This window comes from Stigmatopora argus, chromosome 23, assembly GCF_051989625.1.
Source record: "Stigmatopora argus isolate UIUO_Sarg chromosome 23, RoL_Sarg_1.0, whole genome shotgun sequence".
Classification (NCBI taxonomy): Eukaryota; Metazoa; Chordata; class Actinopteri; order Syngnathiformes; family Syngnathidae; genus Stigmatopora; species Stigmatopora argus.
In genome coordinates, this window is record NC_135409.1 from 2,840,402 (window position 1) to 2,861,687 (window position 21,286).

A 21,286-nucleotide genomic window follows, 5' to 3' on the forward strand; every position below is an offset into this window, starting at 1 on the left:
AAAGCAGGTTTTTGCTTTGAGATATGAGCTCGTATCTGCTTTGAGATACGAGCTTGTATCTCAAAGCAGGTTCTTCTCGTATCTCAAAGCAGGTTTTGCTCGTATCTCAAAGCAGGTTTTTGCATTGAGATACGAGCTCGTATCTAATAGCAGGTTTTGCTCGTATCTCAAAGCAGGTTTTTGCTTTGCGATACGATATATAGTAAGGCTCTTTTTCTTTAAAAAAAGACCATTTATAGTAAGGCTTTTTTCTTAAAATAATACCTTGCATAGTAAGGCTTATTTTTTCTTTTAAAAAAGACCATGTACGTATACGCTTTTTTTCTTTAAAAAAAGACCATGTATAAAGCTTTTTTTCTTTAAAAAAGACCATGTATAGTAAGGTGTTTTTGTTAAAATAAGACCGTGTATAGGAAGGCATTTAAAAAAAAAATAAGACCATGTATAGTAAGAGTTTTATTTCTTTCTTCCTGACAAGCGACAAGTTGCAGGACGCCAGAGTCGATCCAATTATCTTTTGCGCGGTGAGCGGGCACTTTCCGCTGTGAGCTATGTGATCCAGCACTCTTCCACATGAGCTATTTTCATCCAGCCAACAGTCCTATCAATAGATAGAAAGGCACATTTAAGTGTCTGATTTCTGCAGAAAAGTGTATTCACATTAAATTACATAACAAATACTCTTTATCTACAGGAGTTTTTCACAAGCTAGAGGACATTTTGGGGTTGTGACACAAAAGGGCGCAGCTTCATTGGTTCTCAATCTAGTGTCGCCATCCTGGAGTTGGTTCGTTCTTTACCTTACCATTTATATTGGTTGTACTTACTCTGCTGACCACGAGATGGCGACAGACTCTTGACATTGACAGTTTTGATTTGACAAAAACAACAAAACATTTCACAATCTCCGGCTTGAAAACGTCTATTGACCAATCAGACGTTTAACAAACATTTTTAACTGAGTTTTGAAAAAATGTCAATTAAAACTGGAAGCATTTCCCAAATTTTGCTGAAGAGTTTTCAGTGATTCAGTCCTTTAATTTAGAAATGAAAAGAATAGTATAAGAACAGTAGTGTTTTTTTAATGGTGTTTGGAGTACACATGCTAGTTCTGTTTGATTGTTTTTTGGGAAGAACCCCAAAAGTCTGAGAAACCTTTTTCTCTAGGAGCATGCATCACAGAAATAAATAGTTGGCATTTTCATTCCTTGGCAAAAGTGAAAAATGCCGCTTTGCCAGGCAGAAAAAAAGCGCACATCCACGGTGGCTTTCAAAGCCGTCCCAGCATGGTTCGTTTAGCCGTGATCGGCTCCGTTACTCCTCTGGAAGATGATTTCGCCGGTTGCGGCTCTTCCTACGGTCCAGCAGGGGCTTGAGTTTGGCCAAGTCCCCCCTGAGAGGCCCCGGCGACAGGGGCGCGGCACTCTCGCGCCTCTCCAGAAGCTGCTTCCGCTCCTTCCTCTCTTTGCAGAACTGCTGCACGGCAAGGCTTTGGGCCGGCGAGAAGGGCGACGCCAGACCCCCCCTTTCGGCGGTGGCGGTGGCGGCACTCAGCACCCGCAGGTGGATCTTGGCCACGGTGCGCTTGAAGCCATTCTCGGCGCTCAGGCAGTAGTAGAGGCCCTGGTCGGACGGCTGAGCCCAGCGGATCAGGAGGCCGTGTTCCGAGGAGAGCACACGTTCGCTCAGCTTCACCTGGCGTTCACACAGGACAGCCTCAACTCGCGCACTCTGCCTTCCAGGGCGGCTAACACGTTCAATTCAAGTGTGTGAGCCGGTGGCGAGTCTCACCTCTTTCCTCCGGTCGCCATCTCTGTGGATGAGCCACTTGATGGACGCCTGAGGCGGCTTGGGCAGGCACTCCAAGAATGTAGTGTTGTTGCGCACGGCGTACTGCGTCATCTCCACTGCATTTCTGTAAGCTGTAACGTACATTTGAATGCTCAAACACACACACATTGCGACTCTCTGTCTACTGAATACTTGTAATGTTCGCGAGGGTTGCTGGATCTTATCTCATTTGACAACCAATCATATCGCCACCGAGCGGGAATCGTCCCGTGGTTGCCCGCACTTAAGTCAGGCGAGTGAACCATCAGGTGGCTACTTGTAATATCACACACTAATAATAATGAAAATAAAACAAATCTGTAATAATTTTAATGTCATTTTAATTTGAAATAAAAATGGAATCCTGGAATACACTGATAGTTGTAATTGTTGGAAAAACCCAATTTGCAATTCCTGATAGAGCGCGCCTTCGCTCTCACAATTTCTATAAATTATTGATTTTGTACATTCCGTCTATCAATTGTCTGCATCAAATACGACGCAAATGCGATATTAAAGTTACCTTTCAGGTTGAATCCTCGACACTGCGTCAAGGGATTTCCGTGCATGACATCTTGCCTTCTGCTCCTCCTGCAAGAAAAAAAAACAAAATCAATCCTTCGCCGACAGGCGTCCATTTCCGGCGGCGAGCGCGCCACCTTTTCCCGCTGGGGTAGAAGCGCGTGCAGCTGAGTCCGTCCCAGGCGCAGTACGGGTCGCGAGCCAGACAGCAGTCGGCGCAGGCCGAGCCATACGCACGGCAGCGGTGAAGGGACACCTGCGACACGCCCAGCTCCGAACTGGCGTACAGTTGTTGCTACGGGCGACGGGAACGTCAGGAAGGCTTTCTCGCGTGACGGGGAAAAGCAGATGAGGCTTACTTTTTTCGGGGAGATTCTCAAGTGGCTGACCGGCACTTGGCTCTAAAGGGAAAAAGACGCATCATTTCAACATTAGGCAATGAGGAAGTGGAAACAAACATGCTGTGTGCTTTTAAAAAGTAGAACAAGCAGCCGCAAAAGTTCGAAAGAGTGAGAGAAAGAAAGAAAAAAAAAAATTCCATCCGAAAGCCAAACCCGGCCTGTCTTTGATTTGCGAGAGGCATCCATCCGACCTTAAAAACTTCTAGTTCCTCCAGGATGAGATCTTGATGCAGGGAGCGGTTTGTGGGAAGGGTGATCACCTTCTGGACGGTTCCTTTGTCTGCGAAAAGGAGATCTCGGTTACGTCGCCTCCAAGCTGCTCGCTCGACAAGAATCCGCCTTGGACAAACAAATCGATGCAGGGCATTTCGCGTTCTTTACTTTCAAATCTGCTGAAGTGAAATATCAGGTTTTTTAACTAATACCTTTTAAAGACCCATTAGAACATAATTGAATGCCACAAATATGGAAATCTCCCAGCCGACCTAACGGAAAAAAAATCTGTTACTCCTAAAATATCTGAAAATGTCATTTTAAAATCATGATTGGAGTGCGTATTAGGGTCCATCATTGTGTATTCCCATGATATGTAATAACCACAATGATTTTGCAGTCTATTTAATTTAACAGATTTGAATCCAATACTTTTTTAAGGCTTGTAAAGAACCCTGCACGAGTAGACGTCCAATCCATTTGAAGTGGGAGGGCTGGTAATGAAAGGGCGTACGTTTCTGGTGCCGTAAATGGCAGCTATTGAGCGAACTCATTCTTTAACAACCCTAACTCCAAGAGTAGAGCAAAATTAAATCTGTAATTAATTAATCAGCATTGAAAAAAAAAAGAATTAATTAATTAAGGATCGATAGATATTGGACTACGGTACGTAGCGACTATGTTCCAAGACGAAGGGTTGACAAATAACAGCCAAATGGATCAAAAAATGATAGCCTACACCACAATTCAAATGGCGACTTGGAAGTTCCTTCAGCCTAATAAGCTTGAATTTAGGAACAGTTCATTCAAATGAGTCAACGTTGTCGATGGTTACCAGTTCCGAGGAAGAGGACTTTATAGTTTCCGTCGACGGCAGCCACGCGGTCCACCGCCACCGCTGTGTACTTGTAGTCCACGCCGGTGCGCACCACTAGGGGTCTCCGGCCCAGCGGGTAGATGGGGTTAAACATGACCGGGTGGTTGCGCACAAAGTTGACCACGTCGTCTGGGAATTCTTTGGTGGTGTGGATGTCTGGCGTGAAGGCGCCGCCGGGACACTGGAGAGCCACAACCAAATAAATATCCGCTTTCTTTGCAGGCCATGGCAATTAAAGCGAGAAGAGAAGCGGTCACCGGCTCACCGTTCCGGGTCTCGGGTACGGGATGCGCCCCTGGAAAGCCGTCCACTGGAAGTTGGGCCCGTCGCGGTGCGCGAAGGGTCCGTTGAAGACGGTCAGGATGTCGGCCATGTTGTACATGCACACCGCCGAACCTCTGAAGACGGAGCTGCGGAGAGTTGTCACAACGATCCGGTTGACGATTGGGAGCCGTTGACTGCGTGACGGTTCGTTGTACTAACTAAGCGTTAGCCACCTTGTGGACGTGAAGACCCCGAAGACCAGCAGGCCTTTGGGTTGCTCGCTTTCCAGCAAAAAGACGCTCTCTGCTCAAAGGAAAGGCAAAATAAGTGAGAATACGAGTCGCTCGACAGTGAGCATTTTGACCGATTTTTATGTCGGACCAAGCTCATCGAAGTGCGTCTCGGTGCCGTCGTCCTCCAGAACGGAGCAGACCATCCGGGCCTTGAGGAAGGTGGTCCACTTGTTGACTAAGCTGCGCTGGCCTCCGATGTCGCTCTGTGGGGCGAAAATCACATTGTTATTTATTTATTCGGCAACGGACGAGGCTCGCCGATGAGGTCTCAAAGTGGCCGCTAACCGGACAGATGCGCGCTAGCATGCTGTGGATGTTCCTGGTGTTGCCGTTGTTGTCGGTCAGACGCTCGCGAAAGAAGTAGTAGAGTTTGGCGTCGCTGGGATCCGTCCCATCTGGGATGAGGTGGGCGTCCACGAAGATGGGTTCTGGTTCCAACGAGGAGGAATTGAGAAACACTCGCTGTCTGAAAGGGAGGCGTCCCGCAGGGCTCACCGCTCAGCCACTTGGAATTGTGCTGGTCTGTGCGCACGGCGTTCCTCCTGGTCAGGCTGCGGAAGATGGCCGCATCTGTGCCCATAAAGTCGATGTACATGCCAGAAAAAAGCTCTTGATCTGAAAAGCACAACATGTCCACTTCAATATTTTTACGTCAAATCTAAAAAAAAATTCTAATGTGTTGGAGACGACTATTAAAACGAACAGGTTAACTGAATGCAAAAGTGACTTGTTTTTAAAGAAATTATTTGAAATACTAAAAAAATAAAAACTCAAATTTACAACGAATTTGTTAAAACAGATGTCACCGAACTAAGAGCCATTATTTTTATTTTAAAATGTACAAAAACAATTGCAAAAAACAAAAAAATAGACTAGTAAATAATGTTTCATAATAAATACATGTAAATAAGTCTGAATGCAATTAAGTAACTTGATTTTAAATGAAATTTGAAATATGTAAAAAATGGGCTCAATTTACAAAGATATTAGTCAGAATGCACCAAATTAAGAGCTATTACTTTTACTATAAAATGTACAACAACAAAAAATATTCACCCCAAAAATAGACCAGTAAAATTAGTACATGAAAATAAGTAGGTCAATAAATAAAATTTAAAACAAGCCTGTGTATTTTGACCTACTTAGCATCACGGACACAGTGTTGACCCGTGGGTTAAAGGAGCACCTCCCCTTCCCCGACTCAGTCCGCGAGTCGATGTAAAGTATTTGTTCCTGTTGCAAAAAAAGGAAAAAAAAAATATTACAACAATCAGCCACTAAGCTGTATGACAAATCAAATTGTCCCCAAATCCCTCTGGTTTAGTTGCCATTGGCAACATGGTCCATTGCAAAGGTTGGGACATCTTTGTTTACCTCTGGCCGGCGCCCCCTGTTGACGTAGACGCACACGGGGCTGAAGGCGCCGCTGCCGCACATGAACAGGTGCGTTCTGTTGTACGGTTGCACCACCCGGACAAAGTTGCCGCATCCGTGCTGCCGAGAGAAAAAAGCAGGAAATCCTGTCAAACTGGATCCCAAATGGATGTGACGTCTATCGTCGTCAATGCTTTTGTTCCGGTCTCGGGAAATTGGGAGGTGCGTGCGAGATGAGGAATCCCGAGTTCAAGCGGCCAAATTGACCATGGCGGCGGTCGGATATGGAAAAAGTGAGGGCTGAAAAACGAGACGGCGCGAAAAGGAGAGGATTAAGACGAAGCCAGGATCCAGAGCCGCTCCACACTGCGCCAAATATTTGCGGGAGCGCGTCTCTGCAGTCCACGGGCAGGAAAATAAAGCCTCCTCGACACGTGCTGCCTCCGTTATTCGTCTGGAGAGCCTTCCACCGTTTCGCTCCGGGGCCATATAAAGCCTGACCAGATATCCGGTTCCACAGGGAGCGCCCCCATGGACGTGTGGGAGGTCCCCAGGGACCCAAAAACGGATGTCCAAAAATCCAAAGAACTCCACACCAACAGATGGCAGCATCTCATCGTACAATTTGACGACGAGGCTCCCTCTTTTCAATGCCGAGGACCAACAACGTTATCTATTTTTGTGCGCGGTGTACAATGGAACACGTCGGCAACAATTACCGTGGGGTCTTTTCCCGCCATTTGGCATTCGTCCACTTTACTCGGCGAGGCGGGCCAGAACACCTGCGACATTGGACCATAAAACGAATGCTGTCAATGCCGCCCCTCAAGGAACCCGATGAGAAATTCCACAGAAAACCTTAAGGGGCGCGTGGGTGATGTTGTTGATGTCCACAGAAAGTAGGTGGTCCTTGCAGCCCACGTACATACGGTCCTGGTCCTCATCCACATGCAGGATGCGGTAGTCCATGGGCGCCTCCCGCAGCGCCAAATGCTCCAATGAGGCGGCGTTCTGCAGTTCTGAGGTGGACCCAAAAAACAAACAAAGCATTTCTAGTTTATTTAACCTTCAAAAAAAAAAAGAAAAAGAAAATCCATATCGGGACATCCAGACAATGTTAGGGTCGTCATTTGATTTGGCCTCCAAACAAAGTGAGTATTTATTGATACAGACGCTCCCCTACTTACGAACATACGACTTACGAACAACGGTACATACGAACATGTCTGCAAATTGCGTTTATGTCGAAAAATGTTCGTAAGTTCGATTTTGTATTGCGCCTCCGAGTAGTACTTCTTTCCCCCGAAAATACCGACGCCTGGCGCTGTGAGCGCTCAGTTCACCCAGCATCTACTTCTTCTGCCCACTTTGTTGCAATGCGGAAGTTGCGTAAGTGCGTGACGTATCTCCAGTTCGCAAAGAACCTTTTTCATTTTTATCATGAAATATCTCGTGCAGCCATTATTCAATATGGTTGGTGAAAAGAAAAAGGCTTCTAGTGAGGGAAGTGCAAGGAAGAGGCAAGCCATTTCATTTGAAACGAGTGGCAATAATAACGAAGCTTGATGCGCGTGAGAGTGGTGAGCGTTGCACGGGCATACAACTTGAATCGTTCGACCGTCAGTACCATTTATAAACAGAAAGATCGAGCAGCAGGACCCAAATATTGAACGTTGCACAAAGTTTGCAAATCAATTGAATGATGCCATACAGGGCTACCGCATCATTTATGATGAAAAAAAAGAAGAAAACTGTGCAATCGTCGTTAGATCGCTTCTTTCGGCCAGTTTCTAATACATAAATCTCTCTCTCTCTCTATACAGTACTGTACATATTCTCTCCATTTTATAAAATGTTTTTTATTACAAACCAATGCGTGTTACTTATACAAGCCTTAAACATACAAATGCACTTATATAAACCTTCAATATACTTATATAGGTCTTAAACATAAATTATAATACAAAATATAGCACTGAATCAACTTACAAAAAAATTCAACTTATGAACAATCGCTCGGAACCTAACTCGTTCGTAAGTAGGGGAGCGTCTGTATTCCCTTACAGTGAAGTCAATGCAAGTGATTCGGCGGCGTACAGTAGGAAAAAAAGCCGCATTAAAGGCCTCCATTGTTCACACGGAGAGTAAACATTCCCACAGAAGCTTTCTCCGGATTGTTGGCTCCGGAGATAAAGCGCCCTTCAGATGCCTGCGTGGTGAATATTCATGACTTGTTCAATCGCGTTGCTTGAGAAGCGTCCGATCGGGAGGCCTTCGTGTGCGACCGATGCCCTTTCCAACCACTGAAAAGTCAGCTTTTGTTTTATTTTGGAGTGGCTGCGACCGTGATGACGGCTCCTTATTTGCTAGCGCCCAGATTTCAAGTGGTTCACACTGAGTGCTTTCCAACTGGAAATCTAACACTTCACAAAATCTTGCAACGTTACTTATTGTCAAGTAGCATACGATGTAGATTCATTGGTGGATCCCACCGGGGTGGCAACTCACGCCCTAAAACACAGGCTTGTTAAGAACAACTGAATCAAAATTAATCAATTTGATTATAATTTCAATATGGTGACATAAATGTTAATTTTCGATACGATTTTTTCCCCTCCAAATTGGATGTTTCATCTACTTAATCGTCATACCCATCAAAACTTTTTCTCTAAGTAAATTAGCTTTGTAATTTTGTATTAAATCAACCCAAGAATTCCCTATCACTGTCCAAAGGATAAATAATGCATAAAAAGAGGGTAAGAGAGCCTATAAAGAGTCGTTCGACCAAAATTTCTCCCTGAAATGACAGCAAGTGCGCCTTTTAGGCCATCTCAGGAAGATGAACATGTCTTTTTCCCCTTTCAAAGGAAAAGAAAAGTCAAGTCATCTAGCCAAAAACAGCCCGGCGGCACATAAACGTCCAACAGATGAGACGAATATAATGCTTCCATTAAAGAAGCGGAGTCGGTCGGGCCAGGTTGTGAGCAAGGCTATCTTAATTGAAAACACGCAGGAGGCAGAATCCTGCCAAGTCAGCGTTTCATCTCCGACACGCTCCGAGGGGCTCCTCGACTCGCTTTTCCCTGGCCTTTTTTTAAGACTGACGGCGCGCAAAGACTTTGGGCTCCGTTCGTCACGCCGTAAATCTCGGAGAAAAAGGCGAGGGAGCGAGGGCGAAGGAATGCCAGTGAAACCAATACTTGGCATTTTGAAAGGATGCTTTCAAGCCAAATTGTGCACGGAGGCTGACGTTTCATCGTGCCCAATATTTCCCATGTGCCGGGATTTATACGGGAAGTAAATTAAAACGAGTCTAGAGTTGGTGCATGGGGGTCGATTTGGGGTCCATTTGTTTATATTTTCTTTTTTTTTTTTTTTTTTTTTAGTGCAAAGAGAACAAATGAAGTAGGCCATGCGCATCTGACACTCAACTTGTCTTTAAACGACATGAAAAAACACTGAATAGAATTAAATTCAATTTGTCCAATTTTAGGTTCATTAAAAACAATCGAACACCTGAGTCAGCAAAACTGTATTTTGACACAATGATCATATCACACATGATTTACTACCTAACAAGTTGGTCATCGGCCTGCAAAACAACCCTGAAACCGATTGAAACCATTTATAAGCAAGCTCTGAATGTATTGGACAGAAAATCTAAAACGCAACACCGCTGTCAGATTATAAAAAAAAAACACAAACGCCTGAACTGGGACAATACTGTAAAATATGCAGATGCCACCTTCATTTACAAAATCTTCCATCACAAAACTCCTCCTCCATTGCAAAATTTTGTACAAAAAAAAAATCCAACACTGCCTCGAGAGATGTTCCCTTCAAAAAGAGTGCTTTCAGCCAAAGTACATTCTCTGTCCGTGCCGCACATACCTGGAACTCAACACACATTACCATACGTGAAGTCCTGTCTCTGAACCTCTTTGTCTTGTCGCAGGTTGTTCGTCAAAACCGGACTTTAAATTCAGCTATATCCGTTCAGACTCCAAAAATCATCAATTGCCTCCTACCTACCCAGTCCAGCATCTACAAATCCCGGTGCCTTAGAAGGGCAGAGAGCATCATAACAGCCAAGACAAACAGACTCAAGGAGTTTCTTCCCCGCCATTTTCAACTTGATCTCTGCACCTAGGACCTAATCAAGAGTTATTGCTAGCCACTTTGTGCCACTTACCCATGTTGACTACTACTTATACTACTTATTTGTAAAATTGACAATAAAAGCATTCAGTTCAATACAATCTTAAAGCCTGGGTATGTCTCACCGTTTGTCTTCAATCTGCACAAGGGACTAAAGATGAAAAACTTAGCCTTTGGCTACAATCTTACATATGTTCATTAACATGAATATGTTCATTAATATGTGCTGTCCCCTTATTAAATGAATCAAACTCAAATAAATATCGCCATAAGACCCAATAATGAGCGAAGAGAAAAATCAAATCAACTATTTAACGAGGATGGACATTCATTCATTGCCTAAGAGCAATGCTCTCAATAGGCTGAAGAAGCCTATTGTACCGTGGTCAAATAAATTTTATTATGGCGGCTGTTCCTTCGAAAAATCAGCTACAAATTTTAACGGGAGGATTCCAAACATGTTTTGGGTCGATCAAAAAGGCTCGGACCCAACTCGGGAAGTCCATAAAAGACGAAGCGGGAGCGTGAGGAATGTTCAGCGCTGGATGAGGCGCTGAGTAGTGCTTAAGCAGAAGGCAGGAAATTCTTCTTGCCGCATTTTGGCGTCAAGCAACTACTGTATTTTTCGGAATATATATCGCCCATGTGTGCTCATTTCCATCCTGGCGAGTGACAGCCACTCGAGAGATGACAAACGGCCGCCCCGTGGAGACGTTCTCAAGCGGACGTGGAGGAGACCACCCAGAAAGTCGGCGTCGACCTCCGGCGCGGCCGTGACAAAACGTCTTCATTCACAAATGCCCTTTTTGACGGGTACGGACAACTGCGAAGGAGCGCCTCCACTCCCAAAATGGCAATTTCCTGCCACTTCATCCGACGGCACTCAACGCAAAGTGAATCATTGTATACAACTTGTTGTTCGCACAGGGAAGATTCCAGAGCTCTTACAGTAAGCGAGGAAGGACTCCTGAGACCCCCGCCCCCCCGATGTTGTCCAGAACTGACAACGCCGTTCCGAGCTGACCCGCCAAGGCGTCAGCTCGGATTCTCGGTTGGAACTGAAACACGAAACCAGCTAGTTTGTATTTCCGGCCTACCCCAATTAGCACTCAGGGTATAAACCTCCCCCCCACCCCGTCAAACTTCTCCCCCCAATTTGAACGCGCTTGGGTTGTAAAGCATGGCTAGATGGGAATAAAGGCATCGGGTCAAAAGACAAATTGAAAAACAACCACCGACGCGAAAAACAGAAGCCGTTCCAGGGCGGTTGGGGTCGTCGGATTGACGACCTCTGAACTTTGGCCGACCCCGCGAGGGCCGCCCGAGGCTAACGGCTCTGTAACTGGATGACAGCTCTTCTGCTCAGCCTTTTAAAGTCATCGCGTGTTTGTGCACTGGAGTGACTCGCCGCAAGTCTGTTTAACACCAAACGCTTGAAGGAAACCACACGCGCTTCGGGTAGCCGCGTATCTCGTATTCTTCAAAAAGAGCCAATTGTTTCAACGTATCTCGGATAAAAGTGATTCTGGTGCTTGTTTTTTTTCTTCACTTTTTCACGCACAGGCCGATGCCATTAAAGATAGAGCTACTGGGCGGACGACTCCCGCTAAACGTAGCCCGCTAGCGCTTCCTTTGAACGCCCACATTAAGGCAGGCAAGACGTGTAGTGACGCCATTCCGAAAAAAATAGCTGGCATGCCATGTGGAATCGTAAATTATATTAACAGAAGGGGAACAAAAGTGCTGACTCGTTTCCCTTAAAATGCCGTTGACGATAGGCGTCCAATCGTGTGGCTCTTTCATCCTTCTGTTGTGAATTTAAATGACTAGCACGAGTCAGATTTTTTTTAAATCAATGGCATGGAAAAAAAACCCTCAATAAACACATGAAATTATATAATGAAAAAATAATAATATGGCACCCGGGTTCGAGCCACCTGATTTTGAGCATATGCCAATACCCCGTCAATTTTTCAAAATAATTGATAGATTTCCGATAAAACTGATTTTGTTGATTTGTAGCCCTTTAAAAAAAAAATCTGAAACACACAATTTCACCTAATTCCGATTTCTAAAAATGACGGGATTGGGACCAATTTCCAAACATGTGATTGGATCCTTCCACATCTGTATAATTGTTTGTGCTTGTACGTACCCTTAAACTCATTCCTTGCCACTAACGGTTAACCCTGGTATTGTTTTTGGCGTGTGCGGTCTTTTGGTCGCCCGGACGTTTGGTCGCCGGGACGTTTGGTCGCCGGGACGTTTGGTCGCCGGGACGTTTGGTCGCCGGGACGTTTGGTCGCCGGGACGTTTGGTCGCCGGGACGTTTGGTCGCCGGGACGTTTGGTCGCCGGTCTTTTGGTCGCCCAAATGATGACAGAGAGAGGGAGAGTTTAGAGTTTAATATCTATTAACACATCGGCTGCTGCCTTCTACTGACAATTTATTAAACTGTCAATTTATTAAAAAGAAGACGAAGCAAATTCACAGATGGTGTTTTTATTGAAGCAGTAAAACTTACAAATTCTAGCCACCTTCATTCTCTCTGGGAGAAATAAGAGCACTCATTTAACACACTGCGGTACAAGAGGAAGGCTTTTACTCACATTAAACCCCCTACGCTGCCATTGACTGTCATTTTTTGCCATTGCATACAATTTGTAATAAAAACAAATTGTATGCAATGGTTTGCAGGTACTCTACATTGTTCGCGAATCGATCCGGGTTTCCATAGTTCTCCGAGAGCTTTTTTAACCGCTCATTAACAGCTGCGTATTTCTTTTAGGTGTGTCTGGGCATTTAATCCAAACATCCCCACTTTTATTTGTTTAATAAAATAATAATGTGTTAATGGATGCCTATGACAGTCAATGGCAGCAGCCAATGTGTTAAATGAGTGCTCTTATTTCTCCAAGAGAATGAAAGTTCATTGGACGCCTATGACAGTCGATGGCAGCAGCCGATGTGTTAAATGAGTGCTCTTATTTCTCCCAGAGAGAATGAAGGTTGCTAGAATTTGTAAGTTTTACTGCTTCAATAAAAACACCATCTGTGAATTTGCTTTGTCTTCTTTTTAATAAATTAACAGTAGATGGCAGCAGCCGATGTGTTAATAGATATGTATTAAACTCTAAACTCTCCCTCTCTCTGTCATCATTTGGGCGACCAAACCGCGACCAAACGTCCGGGCGACCAAAAGACCGGCGACCAATTGACCGTGTACCGTTTTTTGGGACAAAATGATCGCACTTTCAATTTTGGGAAGACAAAACTCAATGGTACTTTTTTTACATTCCTAGATTTGAAACAAATCATTCCTGACCTGAAACAAATGCAAATGTTTTGTATTTTGATGCAGAGATAATTTAAAGATAAAATTAGCTCCACGAGCAAAAATGTAAATTTAACAATACAAACGTTAAAGACATCAAAATCATTTCAACTAGGTTCAACTATGTTGATCGCTACCAGCCCCCCAGTCCAATTGGAGGGCAAGCCAATGATTTAACACTGAAAAATAACATCCCCCCCCCCTCTTTTCCACCGATCGGGCCCGATTTCCACTCACCTGATCAGTTTTGGTTCATCACGAACAAAAAATGACACAAAAAAGTCCAACCCCTCCATTGAAATATTATACAAATAAATCAAACAAAAACCCAGCAGATTAAAATTTAACGAGGAGCACGTTGCCGGGATCGGAGTCTCGGCGGGCCACCCGACAGACGTCCGAGGCGACAAAAGTCTTTTTCTTACCGTCAAAGGAGAGGAAGACTCGAGGAAGCGGCGGAGGAAGGCCACAGATGACCTCTGATGAGAAGCTCAGCAGAAGCGCCAGCGCCAAAAAAGGCGGCGCCGACTGGCCCATGACTGAGCAGGATGGGACGGCCTCGCCTGAAATTCATGAAATATATATTTTTAGTTGCAGGCGTTAAGATAAAAATATAGTTGAGTGCTAATCGTATGGCCATTTGTGTTAGGTTTTATTGTCATTTTTCCATTCAAAAAGTTAAACTTTTGCACTTTAGAAAAAAATGAAATTGTGTTCATGACCATTTTTTTAATGAACATATGCTATAATACAAAATTGGATTCTCGTTGTAAAATGTATTGCAGAAACCAGAAATTTAATTTTAAAAACAGCATTTTAAATGCTCTTTTTTTGTTGACCCTGCCATTGACAGTCATAGACATCAACTGGATTGAATGTCTATGGCCTTCAATGACAGCCAATGAGTCAACACTTGAAAATTAAAATATTTTAAAACCCCAATCTTTTTTTTTACCGGATTACGATTCCTCTGAAAAGGACGTGATCAGGCCCGATTTTCAATCACACAATCGGATCTGGGACATCCCTCCTTGTTTACGCACAAGAATGCAAAAAAAACCCCAAAAAGAACTCATTCAAAATAGCTTTCCCTATACACAACAAACCCCCAAAATGTACATTTCATGTGTTCCAATTCTTCTTTCATCAAAATGGGGATTGAACACATTTTCTGTGAACCCATCAGTGATGCATTTAAGCGCCTTTTTAAAAAATAAATGAAGTCAATTGCCATTCGTGGTCCAAAACTCCATTATGGATGGCGGCAGGTAGCGAAATGTTGCACCCGTGGGTCTCCGGCGCCCTCAAACCCTCTTACGCCCTTGAAAAAAAAACGTTTCTACAAGCAGGTGGATCTGTTCTCTCATGTCTTATGCATACATGCTAAAACATTGATGGTGGCATGCATCAACAAAGCGATAAAACTTTTAGTGCACTTTGTGTACCGAGAAAAAAAAAAACTATTGGGACTGACACGCCTCCATCAAAATGAACAATGTTGCCATTTCTGCCATTGGCAATACTCATTTAATCTCAGGCAATATAATCCACGCAAATCACCGAAAAGGCTTCCCACAATGCTCATCGTCCGTCGCGGAGAATTGCTGGACATTGAAATTTCCCGCAGGGGCTTTTAAAGTGTCTTCCCGGACCACAAACGGAAACCCAAAGTGTCAAAATCGGGCAATTCTGCGGTCACGGCCAGCACCCTAATATCTCCCATCCCAACATATCCGTGTTTGCTTTCCCCGAAACGGTCAGGCATCATAAAAATAGCGGCGAGGCCATTTAAAAGGGTTGCTCAATCCCGCACCACACCCACCCGGCCAAACACACACACACTCCCAGCAGATGTTCCCATTGGGAGGATTGGGAACATTCCAACTCCTGATAAGCGGTCCTCAAGTTCAAACAAAGTCGATAAGCCCCCCCAAAGCAACGATAGCACACCTGACAACCTGCCTGCCTTCCACCTGATCCTCAATCTGCAATCATCTTCGATAGATAGGACACTCACCTTTCACAGGATGCCCCCCCACCCCCCGCCCACTCGCAATCCAAGTGAAGATTCCCGAAGCCAAACGGTTTCTTCCCTTTTGTTAGAAGTTAACAGTCAATTTTGGGAGGACTGAGCTTTCTGCGTGGCGGGCGGCGCCGACTGAACGGCGAGGGGAGCGAAGAGAGCGGCGAGGCAACGAGGGGCGGGTGTCTTGTTACGCAAACCCCCCCACAAACACACACACCAATTCACACACCACATTAACAAGACAGCAAGCACACGTTCCCAACAGCGGACGCTCACTGTATTGCCTTGTAATCTTATTGGACAATTTCTTTTCTGTGGAAGAAATTTTGTGCATTGAAAAAATGTTTCAATATACAAAATCAGAGTTGTGTCACCATGCATTGAAAAAATCTGCACACTGTGCTGTAAAAAAGTCTGCAAAATTAAAACATTGTATAATTTAAAACAGGATCTGCAGTGTATGCTAAAAAGATTGAGGTATTTTCAAGTGTGATAAACAGGGGTTAAAAGGATAGTGTTAACGTTGAACTGTTGTATTCAAATTGAACTGTAAATATTTCCCCTTGTATTATTGGTTCAATGTTTTTCCACCTAATGGAACAAATGCTTTTCCAATTTAGAAAAAAAAGAGGAAAAACTGCCGCATAAGGATATGTGACAGTTTTTCCTCTTTTTTTCTAAATTGGAAAAGCATTCAAAAGGAAAACTTGACAATATTGGATTATTTTTCATTGCTGGGATTACGACGCAATATTACTAACTTCGGACTACAAATATAAAAATCTTAACCCTGCAACTACTACTAGAATGTATCCAAACTTACTAGTCAGGTGAATAATAGCTTATGTCTTCTTTTACTCCAGATAGAGAAATATTCGGAAATGGCAGTCCAACAAGCAGATGGACCTTAACAGCGTAGAATCTCCTTCCAGTCGCACGGGGACGGATTTGGGTGTGAGTTACTGGCAGTTTTGGATCAATGCCATTGTCCGGTTTGCCGGTTATTTGGATTCCGCGGGCTGACATTCCTCATTGATGTGGAATGTTCCTATCGAGCCGATTTCCAGCTGCTTTCAAGGGAAAACAAAAGCGATGACCACGATGAGAGCCACGCAGCTGTTTGGAACAAAGACAGCGGCAACTTGCCAGGCAAACAAACAAAAGATGACAGAAGCAAGTCTTCCCCAAACATTGAAAAGGGATGCAATAGCAAGAGTCTCGAAAATCCACATCAACGCTATCAAATGCCTCAAACAACCGCTACTTAAATGCGCCATTTTTAACAGGACTCAATCCTGCAAACAATACAAATTCCACACAACTATAAAATACTTTACAACTAAGACACAGCCATCGCCAAGCTAAAGAAAACAAACTTGATCTTAAGTCCAGTGGGCTCAAGCTTGATCCAGGCGGGACACCATACACATTTTTTAATGCATAACAATATGGCATAGAAATATTTCTTCCTATTGAATTTTGTTAGTCTTTGTCCTAATTTTGTCGGGTGGTTTCAATAACTGCGCTCAACTCACTTAAGATGTCGCTTTGACGTGGGGAAAAAAAGTTTACTATGTAATCAAAAACAGACTACGACAAAGGTCATCAGCAGTTTTTTTTGGTTTTTACAACGGCACAGATGTGGATGCAGTCAGCTTAAAGTGTCTTTACAGATGCGTAAGATTGATGCTTCAATTCCCCCGCCGGAGCTAAATAAAAACAGTGGTGTTGAGCTCGCAGGTGGGATCTTTCCACCTTCCGTGACGGATACTCGGCTTTTGGGGTTTGCTACTCGGATCTCGGGGGGCCGCGGAGGCTCCCGGTTGCTCGCGCCCCCCCCGCGCTGCATCTGGCATTCGTTTTGAATCCCATCAAAAGTCAAGCGCGGCATATTGTGGCAGCGGAAGAATCACCGCATATTTGTTTTGTGTGCGTGGCGTTTCTACTTCATTTGCATTCAAACGCCGCACACGTTGAGAGAATCTAATCCAAGCGTGTCGTTTGTATTCAACTCAGACATCTGTTTCTACAGGAGAATTACTTTCGCGCGCAGTCATCGTTCATTTTAATCAGCGGAGGACCGTAATTGGAAGTCAAATCTTGCTCGGATGGGTCTCGTTTAGACAGATGAAATATATGGGAACCAATGTTTATTAAGTTCAACCTATACTTTTGAGCTCACCTACTTTTTATTCCAAATTTTAATGGCTTTTTGAAAAAACAGAATCCTGTGGGAAGACTAGTTTGGATGCAATCGAAGAAGACTCCAACGGGAGGGAATACCTCGTTGTATTCCAGAGGGACACTCATCTAATTAGCACTATTCATTCCAGTAGGATGACGAGGGCTACTTTATTGAATTTGTTAGCTGGGACTTCACTGAGCCACAAGCCGCTGCGCTTTATCTGCAAAATAATAATACTAAACCACAGCACAAAACGCAGTTTTAGTCCCATTAAGCTATTGACCAGGAAGCTAAAATCGCTACCGGAAGTGATGTAGCAGTTTAATTTCATCAGCGCGATGGCCAATGTTTAGATTCTTAGATTGATTGTGTCATCGGTTTCAACCATGCAGAGGCAAACCATTACAAAAAAAGTACAGGTTAGTTTATCTTATTTTTGAATAATCTGACTAGATTTAATCATTTGACAAATATTGAGGTAGTTGTACTCTAAGGGAGACAGGTCTGGAGTATCTTCTGGTGGACCTCTCTGTTGGACAAAATCAAGGAGGGAACCAGAGGACTCTAGAGTTGAGGGTAGTTGTCAGTAAGGGCTGAGCCTGGGGAATGTTTCACACAAGGCAAACTGGCAGCTGAACCTCGGGGAGAGAAGGAGTGCATCTTACAGGAGGCAAGAAGGTGACAAATTTGAGGTGGGAATTGGAGATTTCCATTTTGACAGGTGAAGTTTGGAGTAACTCAGCCTCTGGTCTGGGATCTGTCTTACAGAAGGCAACCTGCTGGGTTAAACCTCAGGGACGGACTAATTAGTATATGGCGCCTAGGGGACGGTCCACACAAGGCGCATTGCAACTCAGGGACGGACTAATTTGCAAAAGGTGTCCTTACAGAAAGCCAGAATGTGTCAGAACATCTGCACACAGACAAATTGGAGGAATGAGCTGTGGGGTTTTGAAGGTTTTTGCTCCTAGGGGATGTTTTGCAGAACAAAACCAGGTGGGTGAACCTCTACGAGGCATCCAATGTTGAGGGCGCGAGCGTTGAGACGGTCTTGGTATGTCGGGGGCGCGGCGGTCACGAGCCAGTTTCGTGGATGTTTCACAGAAGGCAACCTGGCAAGTGAAACTCGGGGACAGAGTCATTGGTGGAGGAGATTGAGTGATTCGGCTCTGCGGGGAAGTCTCCGACCTGTCAGGGGGTCACGCATCTGTGTCTAATGCCAAGGTCGGGTAAGGGATACGCCTTGACCCTTGAACCCCGCTGAAAGTCAGGCATTCGTCACGCTTCATTGGATCCCAGCCTGTCTGGTAGTCAGTTTGCAATGAGGGGGAGGCGGGGGTAGCAGATCAAGTGGCGAGAACCACGCCTACGCTCAGGAGGGTCCTAGCCACTCCGGGGCAAACACTCCATCTTGGATTTATTTTGGAGTCACCCAACCGCCTGTCCATCGACCCATTTGGCCGGCGACTCAAGTTTAGTCTTTTACTTGCCAACCGTCGGACGTATTATTCAGGAGGGATGACTCACCGCGCGTATGTTACGCTTTCCTTGGTCTCTTCTAAATTCTGGTAGAGCGTGCATAAAAATCTCTTCTTGAAATAGCCATTTATTGCGTCCATTATGTTGACCGTATCCCTCCAATTTTTCGCCTGTGGCAGCCTACCTATCTTTTGGTGATTGACATGTGGAAGGGTTGACACAAGCTGAACTCTGACCTTTAAACAATGGCTCCGACTGATTGTAAACACCCGGGGATGATGCGTGAAGAAAGAAAAATCTCACCCTGGCACAGGCGTCAAAGATTGTATACTTTCTCCTCGATGGCGTCTGCTGTCAAACGCGGGCGATCTTATCGGAAGCCGGCCTCAACAGTCCACACCCATTATTGGGAAGTTTAGGGAGAGGTTAAGGCAATATTTTTGCTATTTTTCCCGACCCACGGAGATGAAAAAGCAGGGACGGACATTGGCTTTTGTTTTCTTCTGATTTAAGACTGGTTTCAGGTTTAAGTGGCCAACAGCTATATTGAGCCTAATTCGTCACGTAGCTAATGGTTGTAATTAGTATTTTTGCCTTCCCAAGTCAAGTTATGAACTCTTTAACTGCCATTGTGGAGGAGAGGCCACCAATCAGTCTTCTGTGAATTTTAGTTTTTTTACTAAGAAACGTCCAATTAATTTGAAATGGGAGTGCCAGCAGCCAATGTACCCTCCCATTTCACAAGCCTTGGACGTCTATGACAGTCAGTGGAGGATCCTAGGGCCTATTTGAAGGTATTTTTAAACTATTTATTTGAATAATGGCCCGGTGTAATTAATGAGAATAATCGAATGAAGAAATGACTTGACCATTGACTACGTTGGGAAGGACTGCCACCTGGTGGACAATCGAGCCAAACACAGGATAATAAGGGGGTTTCACAATATCAAATCAGATTTTACGCATATACTACAATAGTTTAGACGAATAATAAAGGAAAATAGATTGGCTAACTAAAAGAGAACCACAGTAATAAATAAATGTATTTTTGGAAGACATTTACACAAATAGCCACATGAGGGTAGTGTCTCCCCGCTATTATTTGGATGACGCAAACGAACCGACTACAAACGCAACAACTTTCAAAACAGTGACCGTCAACTTTGTTATTGGGCAAGTCATCCAGTGAAACAACATGCCACAAAAATAGAAATATACAGATATTTCTGCAACTTTAAGTTGACTCTTGGGCACATCAATCACTACAGAATAACAAATACGTGTTTTTTAAGATCCACCGGTTAGTACTTACCAGTGTACAATGCTAGCAATTAATTATTAAATCAACTTACACGTAGAAAAGAAGAGGGTTTAAGTTGTCATGTTTAAAATGCGAGTTCCTTAAACATCAGGGATGTTCAGTGGCTCTCGGATCTCCATTGCAGACAGCCACATCTATCAGACAAGTGCACGGGAATTAAAACGCGAGTCTTCAATTTGATTTTGCCTGAAAAAGCCTTCTTTTCAGGACATTCCTGCAGATAATTAGTACGTGGCACGCTCACCTCCAAGAAAAGCTCCACATCCTCCAAGGAACGTACAAAGGAGCCAATGCGGAACCCGCTTGGGATGCGACGTTCGAAGGGTATAAATCTGGAGGAAAACCATTAAACCCTATATTCTAAAACATAGGCGTCCAACTCATTTTTATTCCAACACACACCTTTTCCCCAATCTATTCTCTTACAACTGTAGTCAGTTGATTGCAGTCAGGTGCTGCTTCTTCCAGCAAACCTCCTCATTGGACTAACTGTCTGCACTGATTCGGTAGGGAAGAAAACCTGCACCGTCTTGGCCTTTTCTGGAATCGGTTTGAAACCGGTGTGCTAAAAGGTCCAAGTAAACTAGGGTTAACATTGTTTTTAAAATGTACCAATATACCAAAACCCCAAAACACGATAGGCTTCTTTCTGAAAAATACAAATAAGCTCTTCAAGTATATAAAAAACTAAAACAAAACAAAGCAATCACTCCAAAGACTTTCCCCCTTAATATTAATAAATAGGATTTATGAACACACCTGAGCGAGGATGAAGTCGATGCCCGAGAACAGCCAAACACCGTCAGTATACGTCTCCTATTGTCACATATTTTCTGCAGCGTGGTATCACCTGGAAGCACTCAAACATCTGGACCGGACCGGACCGAAACAATACGCCCCACTTTGAAAGCCTGTCTGAACTGTAATGCTTTTCATGACAACATATTGCAAATATTAAATCCTACCTGACCTACATTGAATCATCATGGTTCAATACCGTTGACGACAA

The 21,286-nt window shown here is 44.2% G+C and overlaps 1 protein-coding gene across 1 annotated transcript; it reads right to left on the reverse strand.

Annotated features, from left to right (window-relative positions):
• Nucleotides 1-443: 443 nt before the first annotated feature.
• sema3c (sema domain, immunoglobulin domain (Ig), short basic domain, secreted, (semaphorin) 3C) lies at nt 444-20,770 on the reverse strand. Its single transcript, XM_077594057.1, has 19 exons — nt 20,522-20,770; nt 20,309-20,411; nt 13,692-13,829; nt 6,633-6,793; nt 6,494-6,556; nt 5,775-5,894; nt 5,543-5,633; nt 4,896-5,015; nt 4,686-4,828; nt 4,489-4,603; nt 4,341-4,410; nt 4,109-4,253; nt 3,802-4,024; nt 2,945-3,033; nt 2,712-2,753; nt 2,490-2,647; nt 2,354-2,421; nt 1,792-1,922; nt 444-1,695 (listed from the first exon to the last, which is right to left on the reverse strand). The coding sequence occupies exons 3-19, from the start codon at nt 13,801-13,803 to the stop codon at nt 1,315-1,317; spliced, it is 2,232 nt and encodes a 743-aa protein (XP_077450183.1). The 5' UTR covers nt 13,804-13,829; nt 20,309-20,411; nt 20,522-20,770; the 3' UTR covers nt 444-1,314.
• Between the last annotated feature and the right edge of the window lie 516 nt (nt 20,771-21,286).

Excerpts from the sequence above, each read along its gene's own strand:
- sema3c (XM_077594057.1), bottom strand. The coding sequence starts at position 13,803 with ATGGGCCAGTCGGCGCCGCCTTTTTTGGCGCTGGCGCTTCTGCTGAGC. Across the intron at positions 5,016-5,542 it reads CACTGTGTCCGTGATGCTAA|ATCAAGAGCTTTTTTCTGGC; the intron begins GTAGGTCAAAAT and ends TGTGCTTTTCAG. Across the intron at positions 4,604-4,685 it reads TGCTAGCGCGCATCTGTCCG|AGCGACATCGGAGGCCAGCG; the intron begins GTTAGCGGCCAC and ends TTCGCCCCACAG.